Here is a 22894-nt window from a genome sequence, read left to right as displayed (position 1 = left end):
TGGATTTAGTGATTCATCATTGGGACATGTCCATTGGCTCAACAAGCTAATCTATCCATTTATTTCAATATATGTTTTATTTTCGTGGCTTATCTGCAAACAAATTACATTCTTTTCAATTTTCGTTCGTCGATGATTAGGCGGCCTATTCACTATTCAGTTTTTTAATTATAGCTTGTTACAAGTCAGACCAAGAAGTTTAATAATTAAATTTTGAGCTCAAAGGACTATTAATCCGCCCAACTTGAGCCTGTGCGTGCAAGCTCTTTCTTCAGCATCATTATTTATACCATTCAAGTTTTGATATGATGGTGGGTTCCATTAGATTAATAGCTTGTTTTTGTCTTCGAGCAAAACATCTAGGGTTTGAATCACAACTATATCATAAATTAATTAAGTGTTTAATGATAAAAAACAATTATCATGAAGTAAACACTATAAATTAAAATTTTATTGCATAATAATAATAATAAAAGTTTTGATTTAGCATGCTTGAATATCTCACATTAATATAAATTATTAAGGACAGAAGTTGACTATAATTTTTTTTTTCAATCAATGGCTACAACTCCCACTAAAATAAAAAATTAACTCAACCACATCTTTTAAAAATCTAATAATTAGATTGCATATTTTCTATGTTTTGAACACACATGTCAAATTTCATGCAAGACATATCATTTACTATTCGATCCATAATTTAATTTTTAATGCATAATTTTAGATTACAAAAACTTGAAATTTAAACATTTGATTGATGACATAGTTATTAATCTTTGATATTCTGAAAATGTATAAATGATATAATAAGAAAATGTAATCCAATGGTAGATTTGCTGACATTCACAATCCAATAAAAATATATTTAGTGGAGTTGTAATCATTATATACAATTCTACAAACTAGTTTGTAGCAAAATTTTGTTCAGTCCTCATTTCCTAATTTCCACTCTACTGCAATCATTTAGACATTTACATTTGCAACTTTCAGTTGACTTATTTTAAAATCTGAATTACACATTTTTCATTCAAGACGTAATGGATGCATCCTTCTGGTCATTGTTAAGACCACTGAAGAAGAAAATATAACAACAATCCAATATTGAATTGGTGGCTCTAAAGTGAGATTGACCTTACCTGATAACCTCGTCAGGTTTTTCCATGCTTCAACAACTATTGAAGCATTATGGTCATGGAATGGAACTGCTTTTTATTCCATATGCAACTTGGATCAAGAAAAAGGTATGGAAGCCAAAACCAGCTAATCTTTCCATTGCCCCATTTGTTCCAATAAAATTACTACGTGCACATTTGTGTATGTGATTTGCAAAAGTAATCTTTGTGATGAGTTAGCATTAATCTGCCCTATGTAAATCTCAATTAAGTAGGAACAATTTTTATGGGCAAAATAAAAGTTCTTGTGTTTTTACACAACACATATAGCCAACTTTACTAGATCAATGATTAATCATTCACAGTTCATCATATCTATTGGATCTCCAACGCATTGCAGTCATAACAGCTAGAACATGTCTTCTTTCATTTGGCTGACTCCAAAGGGCTTGGAGGATTTCAGGTGGAAATACAGGAGCGGGCCAAGCAATCAACCGGTGACCATCTACTTCCATTCCATTCAAACTGGAATAAAATACAGAAGCATGATTAAAATATCTTAATAATAATGTTCATAAAAGAATTCTTGAAAGTATTACCGAAATTACCTATTGAGAATGTGTAACATATTGGGCCATTCACACAGCTTGAAATGCACATCCCCTGTGCCTGCAGATCTAAAGACTATTGCTTTGACCTCTCCAAAAGAACTGCATATGGCACGGATTTTCCCTTGTATGCTATTAATGTTTGAAACACGTACAACTGTTGTTCTTGGTGCATCAATTCTATAGATCAAGAGCTGCTTCCCGGAAATATATATGGAATGTTTTGCAATTGCTCTCTCTTTGGAATCTTCTGTCTGCAAAGAGGCACTTAAAACATAAATAAGAGAGGAATTCAAGATGTTGGTGTGCATCAAGAAAACTGTGCAGTCTGGTTGTGTTGGAAGGAAATAGGTGAAGGTGCAAATCTAATTGGCATGTTTAGCTTCAGAACTTGGCAGGGATAGAGTGGTGGTCAGCCCATGGTATAGACTGGGCTTCATATTAATCCCTCATCGCATTCCCTGCTCCTTCACCAAAGAAGAAAGGATCCGATGATTTTAAGTCCCATGTGAACAGAACTTGAGCTGTAAGTTATTCAAGTCAGCATTGTTCAAAAACTATTGAGCCATATAGGATTTTCTCAGCCACAAGAGCAACCAAAAAAGGAGGAAAAATAAATACTAAAACACAAATTTAGATCTCAACTTCCATAGAATTTTAGAATCATACAATTATTATATAAAAATTAATAAGAAATTGTTTTAGGTGGAAGCCACAGCGATAACACAAACTAGGTTAAAGAATCTAAGAAGACACTTCGTATTTATGATGGATTAATATCAGCAACAATGGTGACAGAAACCTCACCTCAAATTCCACATAAGCAACACAACTAGAGGAACCCAAGTAAAAGCTTGATATGCCACTCCCACAGAAAGCAAGGGCTTCTTGCAGCTGATCTGAGCTTATATCATGAGTCAATTGTTCAATTTTCACTGTTCTGGTGGGATTCTTAACTAGTGCAGCAGGAACATCAGGATCACCAATTAGCTCAGGAACGAAAATCCTACTAGGGGCATCATCCACCGGAGAAGCTGCTTTCACAACAACATCTGCATTTCTTACAATCAGATCAGTTTTCTTGAGAGCCTTTTGCAATCCTTGCCTTTTCTGCAATAAAACGAGATGACAAGTTTAACACAATGAATATTTTATGTTATAATTTAATTCACATTTTCTCCTAATTACAAATTTATGCCATGTTGGGCTGACATACGGATGAGGTCAACTTTGTCACTCAACTTTTTTAGCGTGGAATGATCCCTCCCCATGAATTATTTTTGATAATTCGATTGTAGGGGGAGGGGGGATTTGAACATTGGAAACACTAGGAGGTGCAAACCTAGTTGATCACTCCCCATGAATTATTTTTCAGCACTATGAAGTATGAAAGTGAATGGGATGACTCCTAAATGAGAAATCAAAAGGCAGTTAAAGTTTAAACTATGATGCTAATGAGCACTAACCTTAAAATGCACATAGACATCTTTGAAAATGCTTCCTTTAACAGAGGAAATATGTTGTATCTTCACAATGGGCCCACAATCCTTAAATGCAGAAATTATCTCACTGTCCTGTGTATTTCTGAACAGAAATCTAACCAATACTTTGTTTTCTGCAGATTCTTCTTTTGTAAAGTTAGTAATCAGTGAGTTATCTAGGACTTCTTTAGCTGGAATAGGAACCTGTGCGACTAGCTTTGACTTTATGTAATCAGAGGCTGCAAAATCTGAATTGTTATCCTGCTCATTCTCACTCAACTCAGTACATGTCATTAATGGAAATCCCGTACTAGGCCTTTCACTCAACTTGTTACTTTCCTTGCCCATAGAATGATTTATCAATGAAGCTTGTCCTCTATTAGCATCAGTGTCTTGCATATTAGCCTGGGGTTGGGCCCTTTCAACTGAGCCTCTAATTCTGACTTGTTTAGAATCAGTACAGCTAGAACTATCATGAGATATAGCAGGTGATTGTTCTCTAGGCAGCTCCTTAATGCAGTAAATTAGATCACTAATATTGAAATCTTCTGCAATATTTTCCCCTGGAGTTTCACCCAAATCTTTTGAAAATGCACTGGGTGTTAAAGAGTTACTCTGTTTACAAGGAATTTCTCTAGATCGATCATTCTTTGTCATATACAGGTCTGCCAAACCTTTGATCTCTTGGGCACCAATAGATGAAGGGCGAACTTTACCCACACCAGAGTCTGCCACCATTTTTTGAACTATTGCAATTTTCTTATTAAGTTGATGACTTTCATCTCCAAGTGAAATCACTCCATCTGCACCATTTTTTTGCAATATTCTAGAAGCTTCACCGGGTAATTGGTGCATTGAGTAAATTAAGTGCTCAACCTTTGTCTTTTGATTTCTATCCAAAACCCCAACAATGCCTGACATTGCTTCCTCACGCAGCCTGTGCTCATTTTCAAGCTTGACTTTGGATTGATCCTCTGAAGAGATTTCCCTCATCTTATGGGAACCTGCATTTCCTGAACTAATTTTCTCATAACTGTGAGAATCTACAAATGATTCTGACGATTGAATGACATTTTCTGTCTCACTGTATCTAATATTATCTGGACTAGTATGCACCTTACTTACCTCAGGACCTGTCATTTTGACCAGTTCCTCCGAAGCAATTTCACTCGTCATATGTGATGGCCCACTTGTCAGAGTTTTCTTCTCAGTAACAAGAGGATATAAATCGGCCCCTGATGATTTACCTATACTCTCAGGGTTCCCATGTTCAGTTCTATAACTTCTATTTGGACAAGTACTTGTCTTGGTGAGCTCAGAAGCTGTTGCATCATCTACATCCCTGGAAGAGCTTTCTCCAATTAAATGAGATTCCACACTTGTTGAAAGACTATCCTTGGTACTGTTAGAACCCTCTACAACTTCAAAAGTCTGAAGTTCACTTTTGGGCTCACCAAATTCAGTATTATGTGATTTGTTCTGCGAATTGATAACCTCAGATGCTCTCCTATTAGATGCAGAATCTGATGTCTCACTGGTGATTTGATTCTGATGAGAATTCCCTAGCATCTTTTCCTTTACATTAGTAAAAATGCCCTTCAGAGTGTGCCACGCTCCTGCCACTTTTTTATGAAGTTTTGTTGCTTCTGGGAGGTGCCCTGGATTCAATTCCATATATCTGTACATTTAAGGATTTCAATGTAAAGACTTAAAAGATCACAATATATAAAGCCCCTTGCCTCCCCAACCCCAAAATTCAAGCACAGACATGAAAAAGTGCTAGGCATGATGTGTGTAACATTTTTTTATCTAAAAAAATACGATTAAAAGAAAAGAGAGACTCTTGTATACAAGACGTGTACAGGACAGTAGAATCAAGGAAATCCAAAAAAAGAAGAGGAAGAAATGGAAGAAGCACTGTCTCTTCATTCAATCTTATAATGATATGTGTGCAAATATAGACCCTAATGCAACTCAAAATTAAATTCTCTTAACTTCTTTGAACTCATAGAGAATAGAAAGTGGTAAGTAGTGATTTCTCAAGCTTAAAAGGCTTTCTCAAAAAAAAAAAGAAAAAAAAAAGAGGGACAGTTATGGAGAAAGTTCTCTATTACATGTTGGTTTTGTTTTGAGTTATTTTGAGCAAGTCTATACTCTATTGCATGTTTGGACAGTAATGGACAATTATGGTATTTGGTTTTTATTTGATGTGTAAGTGTAAGAATACCTATCTGACGCATGTCAGGAACATATCATGTCTAACCCATGTCTGATACTCGGACACTGCATCCCAACAGCATGTTAGTGCTTCATTGACTAGACATGCCAAAATCCCCCAAATGTGAAAGATGGATGAACAAGAAATCTAGTATTATAAGCAAGAATGAACAAGGGACACTGCACCAGTTCACCCCTACAGCATGTTAGTGTAACATTGACTAAACTGTCTGGCATGTGTTATTTATGTCATGAATCGAAACAACACATTTTCTGGTTTTCATCTGCATTGATGTTTGAGTCATGGCATATTCTTTTTTTCTTGTGGAGGAAATTACCTTTCTTCTCGTTTCTTAAAAATTTCATAGTCCTACCAAAAGCTAGAGTAATAACTTTTGATTTCCCTTCCATTCTTCCAATCTTATCACTTAAAGCTCCTTGGTTTGGGATATTGCTTCTCAATGATCCAAACCATTAAAAAATAATACATTTTATGACTTCAAAATTTGGTATTTATCTTTCCCTTATAAATCTGAAACTCTGAAGAATCCCAAGGGATGGACAATTCTTTTTTGATAATCAAGAGAATTTTATTGTAAACAAGTTAGAAAACTAGAAATAAGGCCAAAGGCCACACAATTGGAGCACACTAACAAAGACCAACAACAACAGTAACTACAATGCCCATACCCATGGCAGCAAACACACAAAGCCAATACAAAATCTATTCACCATACAACATTCCCTAAAGGGATGGACATTTCACAGGTTCAAGACTGCAAGCTCCAAATCAACCAGCATGTCAACATGATAGCACATTTTGCATATTTATGATTTTATTTGACCATTAGTATCAAATACCATAAAGTTTCTCTTTTGGGTCGAAAACCCCCACCCAAGTGGTTCTAACTTCTCAATTGCTCAGAACCCAGTTACCTGAGGTGCAGTTATGTATCCATTGAAAAATCATGATTTCTAAGAGGGAAAAGAAAATGAAGAAATGTTCTTTAAATTTGTACCCATATTAAAATTCCCATTAGATTTTGGTATAATAATCATTATCAAAAACCTCTTTTTTAGCTAATATAACTCTCAATAAACAACCATACAATATGAACATATAATGATGACTAAAGCCTAAACTTCAAACTAATAATGATAATAAAAAGAGTTTGTGGGATTCGAAAAGACCTCACTTCTTCACTTCTGGTTCTGTAGCCACTGCCCTCTGCTCAACTTTCTTTGAAGACAAAGACTGCTCGGTCTCTATCCTGAACAAAGGCTTAGATGAACACCATCTTCGTGATATGGGAAGCCCTGAAATAACATTGCAATCAAAACCCAGAAAATGTTTTTAAGAAAACACAAACATGTTGTAGTAGTAGTTGTTTTGGTGAAGTGGGTTTTACCCATCTTGCGGAAATGAAGCTGAAGCGGTGGTTTTGGAAGAAGAAGAAGAAGAAGAAGACGAGTACGTGAGAGCACCATTGTATTTGTTTTTGTGGGTGCTCTCTCCTCCTTGCGGCTGTGGACTGAGTGGTGTTTTGGGGTAGCAGAAGGGGGAAGAGTTTTAAGGGAGGTTTTAAGGGTTTTAGGAAATAGATTTCTTCATTTCAGTATTTCACCTTACTTTAAGCGACCGTTTGGATCCAGCTTATCCCTGCGTTTGCGTTGTGAAATGCTGGGTTTGGATCCAGCTTATCCCTGTGTTTGCGTTGTGAAATGTTGGGACCCATGCTGTACAGTGACACAAAAACGCGCTGAGGGGAAACGCAAGATGAAAAGAGCTGAACGCGTTACGCACCGTTTCATTAAAACAAAAACGTGTGTTGAGTACTGTTCATGGACACCTTCTAAAACAAAGAACTGAAACAATTTTGAGACGCACCGTTTCATTAAAAACTCCAAGGCGTGCGTGATGGGGGTGTCCGTGTAGCCTTCACAAAACCATCTGTGATGACAACAGTGCGCACAACTTCCATCTGATCATTGCACAAGCACAGCTCTATCTGATCAAAACGGTGCGCTCCTCTGTTCAACGGATCTTTTTTCTCTTCTTTAGCTTTCTTCTTTTCTCCCAACTACTGTGGCAGAATGTTTTCAAACCTCTTCAATGCTCCGTCCGAATCCTCTTCAATGAATTGCACCTACCCACCAATCACAAAACCATCAAAACAGAGCACACATGGTAGAAGAAAACCCATTACGCGGAACTCTCTAAAAAGACCCCCTCTGTTCTTCCTTCGCGCGAGCGAACCTTCTCTCCGCTTGGGACATCGTTGCCGCCACTGTGGGTCTTTGCATTCACGAGTAAGTTGCGTCTAACTTCTCATGCTCTCTCATCTGTTGGTGTGGTTATAATGTGATCCATGAGGCTTCATCAATTTGTGGTTTTTTTTTTTTTTTTTTTTTTTTTTTTTTTTTTTTTTTGTGTGTGTTCAACGGTTGTGTGTGGTGTTTGTGTTCAACGTTTGTATGCGGTTCTTTTGTGTTTTCCATGACACTATAATGTGGGTTTCTTGATCCTTCGTGTAATACCATATGTAAATTCTCTTCTTACCTCTGTTGTATATAATGTATATGTGAGTTCACTTTTCATTTTTCATGTGGGCATGCCTAACTAATTATATGATATGCACATGAACTGTTTGTTGAAATGCCTCAATGAGTATAGAAAGAAGTTGTAGCAAAAATGGTTAAGGAGAAATCAAAGGACGGTGCTAGTAATGATCCGAGAGCTGACTGGAAAGACATTAAGGAACTACAAGCTTTTTGTGAGTTCTGTGCTGTTCAAGTCCTAGAAGGCCAGAGGAGCGGAGGATTTCTAACCAAAATTGGGGTTGATGCAGTGATTCAACAGTTGGATAACCATTTTGGAAAAGTGGTGACTTTCCTGCAGATTAAGAACAAATGGGATCATATGAAAAAAGGGTGGAGGCAGTATAACGAGTGTTTTGACAATGAGAGTAGGTTGGGTTATGATACTGGCACTGGGCTGCTTCAGGCCACTGATGAGTGGTGGACCCGAAAGATTGTAGTTAGTTCACTTTACATGATTGTGAAAAACTTTACTATCTACAACTATATTATTGTGTTCTAACTACTGGTTCTCCACATGTAGGCATGTCCCAATGCAAAAACCTTCAAAAATAAACGTTTGCCGAATCGTGAGTCGCTGAACATCATGTATGGAGGCACGGTTGCAACGGGAAAAAATGCATTCTGCACGAGTCGTCAAATGCCAAAGGAAACCACCAAAGGGTCTGGGGACTCTGCTGATAGCACACAATTTGTTGATCCCCAATGTGAACCTTTTCTGAATGTTGACGCAATGGAGGTTGAAGGTCCATCATCGTCGAGGGCAGGACCGACAGTGACTAAGGGGAAAGGCTTGGCAACCAGTGTCCACCTTTTCAAGCCAATTTGCAAGAAAAAAAAAAAGCGTTTAGTTGCGCAAGAGATGTCCGACTCTTTGAAGAGCATCTCAGAGGTTTTTCTTGAAAGTAGGAGTGTAGGTACCTGTACACCATTTGCTTCCAATACAACTACTCAAGTTAAAACAATTCTGGACATGGTGTTGAGTTTTCCCGGGATGCACTCGGGTCATTACCTTCATCTATTCAGCACCGTCTACTTCATGGAAAAAGAGAAGGGTAGGCATATGTTTGCAGCACTTTGCGATGACAAGGATGTCCAGCTGAAGTGGCTACAAAATGAGTACCAAAGGCACCTTGAATTTCATTTTTAGTGAAGGAAAGGGGATTGTCTCGATAGGATTGGTGTAGTAATCGAATTTTCAGTGTTGTACCTGTTGCACTATGTGAATTTTCTTTTGTTTTTATTGGTAGAAACTAAAATGCTTACCAAGGGTGTGTATGTAAGACAATGGTTACCAATTAATTATCATGTGTAATGTATGCTTACCTGTTCCTTTAATCTTTTATTTTTTATTTTTTATTTTTTCATATGTTCTAATATTAATAACCTCTTAGACATTTTTTTTTGGGCATAGTTAAGTCCTCAAAGCTTGATCCTTCCCACAACTGCATGACTAGTGACCACATGGAAGGTATGTAGTTTTATACTTGCATGGCATCCTTTATACTTGAGCTGATACATCAGTACTGTTTTCCAATCATGAAGTAACTACTCTACTTGAGTTTTATTATTCTGAACATTGTCGAATCTGAATTTATTTTTCTGTTCTTTCTTTTTTTTTTCCCCAAAAAATGTATAGTACATTCAAATGCTTTCATGAAAATCCTTTAAATTCATAGTTAGAAAGTCCAATGAAGTACACAGCCTATCTTTGCAGGAGGGAATTAATGTCTTGTATACAACAACTTGTCTATTGCTTCATTTGTGTTTGAATATCATGACCATTAAAGAATTCTACAAAAGTTTGAGTCATTTTCTCACGTAATAACATCCTCTGAATTTCATAAAATTTTCAGGTTTCAAGTAAAATTTTCATCTTTCTATTTCATCCAACGAAATGGGGCCGCACAGTCTCCCTGTGGTATACATGTATCTACGCCTCTACATGTGTTGATTTGGCCTGGTCTTCAGTAATTTAGATTTTCCTTAGGTTGCTTTGATGAACATGCTATGTAGATTTCAAAATAAAGTCACTATTGCTCTGTTTCTATACTGCTAAAAAAATAATTTTGCATAGTTAAAAGAATTGAAATCATTTCATGGAAATTTGCTTATAGTGATATAGGTTGGGTATCAGCTCTCTTAGATGATCTTATAGGTTGTGGATTGCTGGTACTGGTGGTGAACAAAATAAAAAGTCTAGATTGTGTTTATAAAGTACATATATTAGATTGTGTTTATTCAACACCATTTCTTCTTGCTTTTTTTTATTTATTTTTGTCCTATTCTAGTTTGAATATTTTATCAATCACAAAATCCTGTTTGACTAAATATAGAATTATTTATGTTTCAAGTTAATGTCTTATGCAGGGTTATGTTGTTCTAAATAGACCACGGGCATTTGTGCAATGGCTGGAGAAAGCAACAATTGAAGAAGAGTAAGAATAAAAACTTTAAATTCTAACAAGCTTGTTTGCTCTTTTCCTTGATGGAAATCCAAAAGTTAGCGCATTTTAAGACTGGAATTTTTTTGCTACAATCTTAAATGTTCTGTGCTGTATATATGTTGGTCATGAATAATTAGTTTTTGTCACGTGAGATTCTTTTTGTAGCAATTTTTTAAAGACAAAGTTTTGGAGCTTGGAGCATTTGCCTATGGTTTGCATTATTTTGGTCATTATGTTGGTCATGAATATCTACGTATTTTGTTCAGCTTGTTGCTTTCTTATAAAGATTCTTTTGGAGAAAAAAAAAAAAAGTTTGGAGGGGTAATATGCATTTTTCACCTTCTTAGCTTTGATTTCTTTTTATGCCTAATTGGTTACTGAGAAAATGCCTGACAATGGAAGACCCTAATTTTGAATGTTAAAAGAGTTATTTAAACTCTCTTGGCTTAATGGAGTTTGACTAATTCATGTTAAGTATGTTTGTTTACTGAGAAAATGCCTGATAAAGGGAGACCCTGAATTTTGAATGACAAAAGTCTTATTTAAACTCTTGGCTTCATGGGGTTTGACTAATTCATTTTAAGACTATGGAATTTTTTTGCTACAATTTTAAGATTGTAGCAAACTAATTATCTTTACACTTTCACTTTGAAACAGGACCTGGTTAGAGAGTTATACTCTACACAAGTGGCTGTCAAATTTTAGCTATCCTTATCTCAAGGTGTGGAGTTACTGATAAGCTGAAATGGCCTCATATAACTCCTAAACATGGTGAGTGAAATTGTTATCTTATAAGAATGAGGAAGAGGAAAACTTGGATAATTTATTACTGGAGTGTAGTCTTTGCTTGGGCTGTATGGTTTTGGTCAGATTAGACCCTTAGAACTTTGTGCATTTATCCTTGCTCTTTGAAGCAGTTGTTGACTTTGTGCAGTTTTGCCAAATGCAGCCGAGTGCATTTATCCTTTTCTTTTTTCTGTTTTCTTGTTTCTTTCTTTTTTTTTTTTAAAAAAAAAAATCACATTGAAGTATTTTCAGTTTTGGTTTAGTGTACTAATATTAAGGTTTTAACTTGTCTCTATCGCTTTTTGGTTTTGCAAAAACTTTGCATGTACTAAAACATTTTAGTAAATAATATATTTTCCTACCAAAATTCTTACAGAGGATTTGTTATCTTTTGCAGCTATGGACTGATGATGAAGACTAAAACATCACATTGAAGTATTTACTATCAATCTTTTAGCTCCTTTTGTTGTTAATCTCTTAGGAATTATGATGCTGTTAGTATTTTTGGCTTTTATCTACTAATAGTTTTAAGTTGGTAGTTCTTTGATGTTTCATCTATGTGGGGATTGTTATCAACTTTATTTTCTGTGTTTATGAACTATTTAAGAAAATAGGTGTATTCTTCTTGAATCTCTATCATAGTTTTAATTTTATACAAAACTTGAGTGTAAAATCTTTCAAGTATCGACTGGACTCCAGTCCTCAGATGACATGTTGTTGAGCGGAAAATCTTCTTTGAAAAGAAATTAACTCAGCGCAATGCAATGCAATGCAATTCTCTACCAAAAAGAATCACTCTGAAAATCCTCACCTTGTTTTCGTAGATTTTCTCAGTTATCAATTACCTTGATTTTGTAAATTTTCTCAGTAATCAAACAATAGAGCAAAAAAAAAAAAAAAAAAGATTAGTTTTCTCTAATATCTTAACAAGTTTTTAATAAAAATAACTTAGTCAAATCAAGACTGTGGATGCATGGTTGATGCATGTGATTAAAATATATTATGAACAATGTTTTGTGAATGAAAAGTTGGTGATTTTTCTAATAAATATAATTGATAATATATTATAGGCTAAAATGGAAAACCCATTCTCTAAACTTCTTTAGAATTCTTTTTAGTTCTCTAACTTTGCTTTTATTCATTTCAAGTGTCTAAGTTTCATATTTATTCAATTAAGGCATTTCTGTTAACTTTTGTTAAGGTTGTTTAAAAAAAAAAAATCTAGAAAACAACATATAACAAAATTTAATGGAAAAGCATTAATTGAATAAACTATAAAGTTATAAGTTTGAAATGAAGGAAAGTAAAGTTAGAGCACTGAAATGAAATTTAGTAAAACCAGTGCTTATATTATTTTATGATTATTATTTTTCTTGTTTTTGTAGCATTAGATATCGTCCGTATCTCAAGGCTCTGAATTTTAAGCTCGATATCTTTTAGATCATTGTTCAATACCTATAAAGCAGTCTCAAGGTATACAAAAGGATGGATTTGCTAAACGACTCATCTGATTCCCAACACCAGTGAGTTTCTATAGTTTCCCCTCTAGATGTGAATATACAACTTGTAGAAATCTTGGATGAAATTGTGAAAGCATATGATTAGGATTGTTAATTTATTGGTACCACCATAGTTTGACCCTAGTAGTAATAAAGGTTCAATAATGTGAAACCTATTGTGAATTACCCAACATATTATAGTATCACATTAGTATTTTGTACATGCAATTAAAGTCGGTAAAATATGCAGGGATAATGACTTCGACCTGAGCGACGACATTGTACTCGCAGCATATCTAGCCAGGTGTGCATGTGCAGTTTACGTGGAGACCTATATGACCAAAGAACCATTGCATACGAATATACAAACAGGGTATGAATGGGTACAGTATACATTAACTGGAAATCTTGAGAAATGTCGAAGACATTTTAGAATGTCAACCCATGTGTTTGGACAATTGTGTAATACATTGCGCCAGTATGGATATAATGGTACTAGAAGATTTTGCTTGGAAGAGTCTCTAGCAATGACATTGGTGGTACTTGGTCATGCCGAGGGTAACAGATTAGTGCAGGATAGATTTCAGCACTCGGGTGAGACAGTGCATCGACACTTGGTCACGGTAGTTAAGTTGTTAGCCACCGTTATGGCAGCGGACATTATCAAGCCTGCTGATCATACATTTCGGGACGTGCCAGAACATATTCAGCATTCAGGTCGATATTGGCCACATTTCAAGGTACATTGTGAATTTGGTATTTTGACTTTATTTTATTCAAATTTTTGTTATGGTCATACCACGTATTTCATTTCACATGGATTCATTTTTGTGGCAATGGTTAGGGTTGCATTGGTGGGATTGATGGGGTCCACGTCCCCGTGGTCGTACCAGTTGATGAGCAACACTCGTATTATGGCAAAAAGGGAATCACCACAACAAATTGCATGTGCGCATGTGACTTTGACATGAAGTTCACATTCGCATGTGTTGGATGGGAAGGGTCAGCGCATGACACGAGGATTTTTTTTAGCTGCCTCAATAATGAGAGTTACAACTTCCCAAAAGCTCCAGCTGGTTTGTAAATATGTAGTTTAATTACAGTATTAAAGTATGTATTAATGTAGTGAAAATGCTAATGTAATACACGTGTTCATTTGTAGGAAAATATTATCTCATTGACTCAGGGTATCCTATGAAGAAAGGGTTCCTTGCACCATATAAGGGGGAGAGGTACCACATCCCCGAATTTCGGCCTGATGAAGTGCTGCATCGTCTAGAGGAGAGATTTAACTATCTCCATTCATCACTCCGTTCGGTCATAGAACGAACTTTTGGAGTTTGGAAAAATAAATGGAAAATTTTGAGAAATATGCCACCATTTCATATACGCACTCAATCGTACATCATTGTTGCTACAATGGTTCTTCACAATTTCATTAGAGCACATGAGATAAATAATGACGTTGAACGTTTCAGATCTACAGGGGCACATCTGGACCTAGTGAGAGTGGTTATTACGATCCCGTGGCACATATGATCTCAATCTTGGACGAACCTGAGATGAAAGAGGTTCGTGACAGTATCACAGCATCGATATGTGCGGACCATAACTGATTATGGTGACTATTATTTTTGTCACAATATAAATTTTTGGTGTGGTTGAAAAACCATTAACATTATGGAAATTTTTTTGTGGGGACCATAGGTGAAGCCGCCCAAACTTCTTTTATGTAATACCATTTGTTGTTGTATTGTTGGTAAGCAGAACTGAGCTAATCACACATGACAAACGAAGATGAAATTCTAGGGGCCTTTATATATTTCCCAATGCAAAGGCTACCATCAACTAACTGCTCTAAATTCTAAACCAGCAAAAACCAAATAATGAAGAACAATATACCAGATAGACAAGATAATCATACACGAAAGAATAAGCTTTATTCAAATTACTTAATAAAATGACCAATATAAGGCCATTCAACGAGTTTAAGATACCACGACCATAACCAAACAATACTAAATTAAAGCAAGTTTAGAACATATTAGGAGCCATTAAACAATGGCAAGTAAACTGATAACAGATAGACAAAAACCCAAAAGCACCAACATAGAAATACTCAAGACAATGGACTCGACCACAAAATCACAACCATCCAAGATTAGAGACCACCACGGAGGCAAAGGACAAGGTGCAGAGTAGAGTCCTTTTGGAGATTGTAATCAGCTAGAGTCCTTCCATCTTCAAGTTGTTTGCCTGCAAAAATAAGCCTCTGCTTCTCCTGAATCTTTGCTTTCACATTATCAATTGTATCAGAACTCTCAACCTCCAAAGTAATGGTCTTTCTTGTCAAGGTCTTAACGAAAATCTACATTCCACCACGAAGGCGCAACACCAGATGAAGGGTAGACTCCTTCTGGATATTGTAATCTACAAGAGTCCTTCCATCTTCAAGTTGCTTTCCTACAAAGATAAGCCTTTGTTGGTCTGGTGGGATACCTTCCTTGTCTTGTATCTTAGCCTTGACATTGTCAATAGTGTTTGAGCTTTCAACCTCCAAGGTTATGGTTTTTCTGGTCAAAGTCTTCACAAAAATCTGCATTCCACCACGCAAACGCAACATTAGTATTTACGATATCTTCGTCATCTAACACAGACAAAACCCAGTTCACAACTTGATAAAAATTGCTCAACTTCTCAATAATCTCATATAAATCACAAAAGAATCCCCAAAAAAACACCTTTCATATAAATCAAAATCAATAAAGGAAAAAATCATTCTCATATTGACCCACAAGGCCCATGATTATATTCAAGAAATCCCTAAAAGTAATGTTTGACAAGGTAGCAGCAACAACAACAACAACGAAATCTCTAAGACTCAATTGGAATGGTTCTTTCCATGCCACAACCACTCTTACCCTCGACTCCTCTCAGCAGGTAATGATAACTATGGTTATATATTTTAGTGCTTAGGTTGGACTTTACAGTTTTCACCCTTAACCTCAAGCATTTATCAAATATAACAAAAATGATTTGATCACTAGGACCAAGAATCTTCAATTTTCTGATGAATTGATTTATCTTAATAATAGAATTAGAACAGAATCGCTATATAACTCTTTCTAATAACAATATTCTAACCTTCCCTTACAAGTACACATCTTTTTGACAGTGTCTTACTCGGGGCATTTCAATGAACACAAATAACAGAATCAAAGGCACACATAATGGGTGTAACAACAAGATAGGTTATACTTGAATTCTTCAATCTTCAAAGAATTAGGACAATGCCTATTCCAGTCAAATTGAATGTCCAAATTCAAAACTTAACAAAAGATAAAACAGATTGCACTTCAAAGGGTTTGCTATTGTACAACTAGGGAGCCTGAGCCTATGTTGTTTAAAATGATTGCAACTAAAAGAGAGAATTAAATTGTATGCGCTGATCATCTCCTAAAACAGAGAATTAAATTGACAATTAAAAAATTTATTAGAAATTCTTCCATTCAGTTAGAAGATTGACAAATAAATAATTAGGAAATGATTATCACAAATTTTTTTAAGTAAAAGATAGGGGGAAGAAACACGAAGGTGCATAAAAATTATTAAATGGTCACTTTTTGAATTAGAAATGATGTTTCAGCTCCCACTGGTTGTGTCATGTGGCATCCAAATGAAATTTATGGAAATGAGAACTTCGATTTCAGTTAGCCTAGAAACAAAAGATAGTAAAAAAGGTCCTTTTTAAAAATAAAAAAATTCATAATTTCATATTTAGTAAAGTTAATTAAAAAGGTTGATCAAATTACTTAGGCTATTATGGATCCAACCCGGCCTAAGGAACAAAAATCCATTGGGCGTAAGAATGGAAAAAAAATGGAAAATGTTATTCTAACTTATCTTGCCATAAATTTTCTGAGCTACCAAACAAGACCGTGACTGAAACCCTAGAAATGAAACAGAGAAATAGAAAGCTCAAAACAAATCAAAACAGCTTCGAAAGAAACAAACATAGAGATTTGAAGAAAAGGAAAGAGAAGACTGACCTCCGGAGCTGCGGCGAGCCATGGATTATGATAAGGCAGCGGAGTAATCGGAATAGATGAATCTAGAAATGAGCGCAGAGAGAGAGACAGATAGAGAATGTGGTTTGCTTGTGAATCAAAAAAACAGCAGGAACGAGAACGAGATGCTACGTTGTGGATTTCTGAGAAGTGATAGAAGAAGGAAGGAAGTGAATGAAGTTTGCCTGAAAGATCTGAGCTTGTGGATTTCTAAGAACGAGAGGCTACGCTGTGCGGAATTCTGAGAAGTGATAGAAGAAGGAAGGAAAAAAAAAAATTGTATTTATGTGCTACAGTACTTTCAGCTAAGCTACAGTATCTGTATATCCCAAATTATCATCCACTCTTTTTGCTTTTTTGGGCAAAGGGCCTTTTTATATTTTTAGTACGATGACTTGAGACATATGGTATTCGTTTGGTTTAGCGTTTTTGGGCCAAAATCCCCGATTCCAATTTTAAATTTGATTTTTTTTTTCATTTTTCAAAGTTTGGTAAGATTTTTAAATTGCATTTTGAAATCGCAATCAACCCAAAAGCATGATTTGGTGATGGACCATTTGAGATGGAATAAAAAAACACACTCTAAGCTTGCATTGTTACCGTTGCTAGTTCTGCATATTATCCTAAATGACACTTTTAATTTTTTTTTAATGTGAAATGACATGAAATTATATATGTTTTTTTTAAATCAAATTATAATTTTGAGGTATAAGGTGTATTTAAATTTTTTTTTTAAATTATCAAATCAAATTGAATATAGCATCAAGAAAAATATACATAAGCCCATTGATATATATCAAATCATTGACATATATTTCCCTTTTTCTTTTTAGAAAAATATGCATTATAACACCCTTTTTATTTATTTATGGAAACATGTATTACCATTGATGATTTATTCATTTAACAAGACTTAAAAAAGAAAATAAATTTTGAGTAGGTGCCAAAAAAGTGTTATAAGGAGACAAGAAACTCTTATGATTGAACGGTAACTTAGTGATAAGAAATATGATATAGTTATAAAAGCTTATGGCCAAAATTTTAGAGGAAGACATAAATGAGAAATCAGCGTATGAAGGTAGTTTCAACTATCTGTTAATGACCTTTGTTAACAATGCCACTTTGTTGAGAGGTATAAGAACAAGTGAATTGATGAAAAATTCCATGACTTGAGTTTAATCCAAGGTTACCGATACCGTACCGGTACCGGTACACTTTTATTTTGTACCGGAAAAAATACCGGCCGTACCGGCCGCGTACCGGCCAATTTCGGGCAATACCGGCTGATACCGGGCGTACCGGCCGGTACAGAAAAAAGCCTTTTTTTTTTTTTTTAGTTTTGTAATTTTTGAATTTTTGTAAGGGCATAATGGTAACTTACTTACATTAACTTATTAGTATTATTTGTTTTCTTAGTATGCAATGAACAACTAAGCTTTCTATTTTTTATATTGTGTTTTTTTTTTCCTTTTAATTGATACTAAAGTCTAAAACTATGAATAATTTGTTTTGAATTGAGGTAATGTTTTATGATAAACTTTTATATTTACTATAATATAAGTGAAATATTATATGCTTATAAACATGGTTCTAGAGATTTTGGTGTGTTTGTGTATATGTGTGTATGTGTGTGTCTATATATATATATATATAAAATAACGATAAACCCGAAACGGTACACCGGTATTGACCGGTATCCGAAATATATCGTACCGGTGGCCAAACTGGTACAGCCTCCGATACGGTATTGACTTCCTTACTTTAATCGGTTTGGAAATCAGTATTTGAATACTCAACACCACACTTCATTCTTAAAACTTGAATGAATGAGAGATTTTAATAATTTATTTGATTTGGGAAAAGCCATGGTTGTTAATCATTATCAAACACATGCTTTAACACACTGAGATGCAGGTGACCGAGTCAACTAGTGAAGAAGAGAAACTAAAAAACAAAAACAAGTTCAACTGGTATAGAATGATATCTGATTGGGTAAGACATGAAAAAACAAATAGGGAAATGCAAAGAGAATGAAAAATGAAAGTGTGGGTAGTTAGCCTCACTCCCCTTTATATTAAAGTATTACATGTAAAAGTAGGGTAATTAGCCACATTCTTTTCTAAAACAAACATTCTTTTATTAAACAAAACATTCTTTTATTCATAACTTTATATGAACCAAATTTAAATATAAAGTCTCCCAAGAGGAGGAAGAGAATCTTCAATCCAGAATACATCATTAAAAATGTTTCTAGCATAACAAGCTAAAGAGTATATTTCATATTTTCACCACAAGCTAGAAGACAAGCATAACAAACGTGTCTAGTAGCATAACAAATTAAACTTTGATTCAAATCACACTTAATTTAACATCATTTAACCATTTTTTTATTAGATTAAGATTTTTAAAATTCTACAATTAGATTAACAGGAGATTAGAAGTTGAGATTAGAATTTTATTGAGATGTTTTTCAAAATAAAGAATACTATATCAAATTGCCATATAGTTTAATAAATAAATAAATTTATTTATTTATTTACTTTTATGAGTAAAGATAACTTAAAAGTGTAACTTATTCAACCCAAACTTGGCCCAAAGCTTGTTTTATATCAAAGTCGCTGAGCAAGCAAAATATGAATTGGGCTTCACTAGACTAGACTTGGCCCGGTTCAGCAACTTAGCTGGAGACCGACTTGTAAGTTGAAAGTTGTAAACATCTAAAATCGGATTTTAAGGTTTTTCTTTTTCTTTTTCTTTTTCTTTTTGCTCGTAATTTCACTAATTTGTACACTACACCTAATTGTCAGAACTCAGAAGCCCAAATTTGATTTTAATACGCAATATAATCCATGCTATATGATGTGTAGGATAATTACAATAAATTTTAAAAACTACATGTGTTCTAGTTACTCCTGAAAATACCAGATGTTATTGGCTTGCTCATATATGGATATATAATTCTAGAATATTATTATTATTATTTTGGTAAATGCTAAATACTTCTAGAACATTTGATTGTCAAAAGCGGATATATAATTCTAGAATATTATTATTTTGGTAAATGCTAAATACTTCTAGAACATTTGATTGTCAAAAGCATTGCTTGATAATAACACTTACTGACCCCAACTTAGGAAGTACCTTTGGCAGAGTCATTATAGAAGACTAATTAGAGGCTTCTGCTTTTCTACGTGTTTCAATTTTTAGTGGATTCAAGAATCAAAGTTTTGTCAAAAGTTTTAACCAAATTCGTAGGCTACAATGCTTTTTTCCAATATATTTTTCTAACGGTACTCTAGTCGCACGGAAAAATTATTATAACGAGAACTAATCAATATCTATGTGGAAAACTAAACATAAGAACATAAAATAAAATAAAAAAGTGGAAATTACTTTTTCTTTTCATCCTAAATTATCACCAAGATTACAATTTACTCCCGGAGCCATCAAAACACATGATCAACTCCTCAATTTCAAATATACGTTACACTTAACCCTCTGTTGTTTGTTTTGTTGTTAACTCCAACAGAATTCAATATTGAAAAACTAATGGTATGTTTGGTGATGATGTCGAAAATCTTCAGTTAGTCACACAGTCTTCACGTGCCCTAGACAAAACCTACACAACACAAAAGAAGAAAACCCTACGAAGAGTACTGGTGTAATACCAGTCAAAAACCTCTGAAGGTCAAGTCAGAAAATTTTCACAACTCTAGAGTGCCAGAGTTGGGGTGAATTATGTGTACCTTGGTCTCTGAGGTTTGGGTTTTTATAGTAGTGTGGAACCGACTTTGATTTCTTAGCAAAAATGAATAGTTCCTTGCAGAGAAGACCATCATAAATGCGCGTATTTTACGGGATCCTTTCCATATAGAGGTTTTTTAACTAAGGTTAATCGTGGAGCACAAGTCATTTCCATTTGAAGTTCCTTAAGGACCAATTAAACCATGTGGGCATCACGTGGCATTGCCACCATCCACTTTGTATCTGTTTACCTCCCTTTCCGTCCAACAAGAGAATCCGTCCACTTACTATGCATGTCGTTGTGCTGCCTCCTCTTTTTGTCCGTTAATCTAGTGTAGTCGTTCATGGTTGTTTCTGTAAAATATGACCGCCTATTTTAATTTTATCCTCTTCATTTGGTAACTATTTTTCCCCTTATTTTCTGTTTCCAAAAATAATTTTCTATTTTTGAAACTAAAAAACTTGTTTGGCAACCTAAAACTGACAGAAAACAAAAATTATTCTCAAAACTCAATTTGTGAAAGAAACTGAAAACATGTAAAAAACTGTTTTCAGTTTCTAATATTCAAAAGTCAATAAAAATACGCATTTAATTTAATAAATCTAACTCATTTAATGGGTTATCATTAGAGTTCAAATCTTAATAACAATATATTTTAATATATTTTATTTTTTTCTTCAAAAAACTATCTTTTTAATTTCAACTAACTAAACATGTTTTTTATTTCAAAAAAAAGAAAAAAGAAAATTGTTTTTATTTATATTCTCAAAAACAAGTTTTTGAAAATAGAAAACAAAAACTCTTACCAAACATAACATAATTTACCCCATAGCTGTTTGTTTTGTAAAACAAGATAAATTGGTCTTTTAATCAAGGGAATCAATTTTGTACCGGATATCATTTTAGTTTGACCAGGAGAATTAAATATTTTGGTACTAGTTGAAACCGATGTACCATTTTGGGATTGCTGCTATTTATATATTTTGTATTTATTTAAGTATGAGTTTATTAATTTTTACACTTGTCAACATAAAATTTAAAATCCACATATTTTGTTCCAAAAAAAAATCCACATATTTTATAAAAGCTTAAAAATAACTTGAGCATTAATCCAATATGTTAGCTTAAATAATATGTTTTTTTTTTCTTTTTTTTTACATTTTTAATTTATTTTATTGTATCTGCTAAAACACTGGTAACATCTTGGCCGAAAGACCCAAAACATCCCAGTTAAATTTCATTAGATATAACACTATAACAAATATTAGAGGAACATTGAAGCATAATTATAACTTTAGGAGGACCAATTATGCATTTTGATAATTTAAAGGATTAAATATAATCAGAGTGATATTTGTTTATGATGACAAATTTGTCCTTCACATAAAAAAGAGGGGGGGGGGGTGTAATTTGTCCAAAAAGATAACCGTTATAAAAATCGGGATCCTACGTAGGATCGTGGGAGGCAAGTGGGATCATAAATCGTTGGATCGGATCGTGGATGGTAAGATCTTACATTATTTGAGAAAAAAACAAAAAATACACATTGGTATGTTAAGTAATCATATAAATTATACATTTATTGATATAATTATCATATATCACTATATCCGTTTGTAAGCATCATTCAAAGAGGCCAAAAACTTCAAAATATAACACTCTATGAAAATATTTTTTATTTGGGTCCAACTAACACCTTTCTACATTATAGTGGAAAAACTTGATTTAATGAGATTTTATTTTTTATTTAGGTTCAACTGAGCCTTCTATCAAGTTAAAGAAGATTACAAGAAACTAAGGTTGTTTGGAATTGTCAGAATCGTACAATCCTACCGATCCCGAACAATCGAAAAATCCTTGAAAGATTTGGATCGTTTTGGGCAAGTGAGATCGTAAAATCGTAGGATCCAGATCGGGGTCTCAACAACTATGGTTCCGTTAGTAATAAAGAATGATTCATATAGATGTGTCTATATTATGGACCATGTCAAGGCTGAAAGTTGAACAGTAGGGAACAAGTTTCCACTTGATTCTTGTCTCCTAAACGAGTAAACGACAGAAGGTTTGACGAAGAAATGAACTAGTTGACTCTGTCTCTATTAGCGAATTAGAAATATTTTTGGACAAACTATTGAAAAATTAAAGTCATGAAGTTTTTCTTACGTTTGATCTTTTCCAATATCATAGATTACAAAATGGGGCGGTAGTCTTTTTCTCCAAATCCTTCTCTTACGTTGTTGAGTTGAGCCCACGGCTTCCCTCCTATGAAAGAGAAGTATCAAATGCCCCAAGTTTGGTGAATAATTGATATTTGTCAGTAGAATGTTAATGTGG

General features: G+C 34.3%; 2 protein-coding genes, 1 long non-coding RNA gene and 1 pseudogene across 6 annotated transcripts; 2 read left to right on the top strand and 2 right to left on the bottom strand.

The window, feature by feature from the left end:
- Positions 1-1060: 1060 nt before the first annotated feature.
- Positions 1061-7066, bottom strand: LOC142623669 (uncharacterized). 3 transcript variants are annotated; one of them, XM_075797110.1, is made up of 6 exons: positions 6828-7066; positions 6615-6735; positions 3187-4879; positions 2528-2830; positions 1721-1974; positions 1061-1637 (listed from the first exon to the last, which is right to left on the bottom strand). In XM_075797110.1, exons 1-6 carry the CDS (start codon positions 6904-6906, stop codon positions 1472-1474), a joined length of 2616 nt encoding a protein of 871 aa, XP_075653225.1. In that variant the 5' UTR covers positions 6907-7066; the 3' UTR covers positions 1061-1471. The 3 variants fall into 3 exon arrangements, with proteins under 3 accessions (XP_075653225.1, XP_075653226.1, XP_075653227.1); XM_075797111.1 differs by lacking the exon at positions 6828-7066 and having other exon boundaries at positions 6610-6735; XM_075797112.1 differs by lacking the exons at positions 6615-6735; positions 6828-7066 and adding an exon at positions 5429-6376.
- A 446-nt stretch (positions 7067-7512) lies between these two features.
- On the top strand, positions 7513-9166 carry LOC142623568 (uncharacterized). The gene is made up of 3 exons (XM_075797006.1): positions 7513-7728; positions 8093-8455; positions 8540-9166. Exons 1-3 carry the CDS (start codon positions 7513-7515, stop codon positions 9164-9166), a joined length of 1206 nt encoding a protein of 401 aa, XP_075653121.1.
- A 200-nt stretch (positions 9167-9366) lies between these two features.
- Positions 9367-12686, top strand: LOC142623750 (uncharacterized). Of its 2 annotated transcripts, XR_012842216.1 has the most exons (5): positions 9367-9487; positions 10387-10454; positions 11121-11234; positions 11647-11684; positions 12635-12686. It is a non-coding gene; the product is annotated as an uncharacterized LOC142623750 (long non-coding RNA). The 2 variants fall into 2 exon arrangements; XR_012842215.1 differs by lacking the exon at positions 12635-12686 and having other exon boundaries at positions 11647-11754.
- A 1983-nt stretch (positions 12687-14669) lies between these two features.
- On the bottom strand, positions 14670-15371 carry LOC142626186 (polyubiquitin-like; annotated as a pseudogene).
- Between the last annotated feature and the right edge of the window lie 7523 nt (positions 15372-22894).

The sequence above is a fragment of the Castanea sativa genome, chromosome 2 (assembly GCF_040712315.1).
Source record: "Castanea sativa cultivar Marrone di Chiusa Pesio chromosome 2, ASM4071231v1".
Taxonomy (NCBI): domain Eukaryota; kingdom Viridiplantae; phylum Streptophyta; class Magnoliopsida; order Fagales; family Fagaceae; genus Castanea; species Castanea sativa.
The sequence above is the reverse complement of the archived record's forward strand: the minus strand, read 5'-3'. Positions and strand labels throughout refer to the sequence as shown.

Bases quoted from the DNA above. Each gene is read 5' to 3' on its own strand.
- LOC142623669 (XM_075797110.1), bottom strand. From the start codon at position 6,906: ATGGTGCTCTCACGTACTCGTCTTCTTCTTCTTCTTCTTCTTCCAAAA. The intron at 2,831-3,186 runs GTTAGTGCTCAT...GTTTTATTGCAG, and splicing joins ATGTCTATGTGCATTTTAAG to AAAAGGCAAGGATTGCAAAA. The intron at 1,975-2,527 runs GTGAGGTTTCTG...GCCTCTTTGCAG, and splicing joins TTGCTTATGTGGAATTTGAG to ACAGAAGATTCCAAAGAGAG.
- LOC142623568 (XM_075797006.1), top strand. From the start codon at position 7,513: ATGTTTTCAAACCTCTTCAATGCTCCGTCCGAATCCTCTTCAATGAAT. The intron at 7,729-8,092 runs GTAAGTTGCGTC...CAATGAGTATAG, and splicing joins GTGGGTCTTTGCATTCACGA to AAAGAAGTTGTAGCAAAAAT. The intron at 8,456-8,539 runs GTTAGTTCACTT...CTCCACATGTAG, and splicing joins GGTGGACCCGAAAGATTGTA to GCATGTCCCAATGCAAAAAC.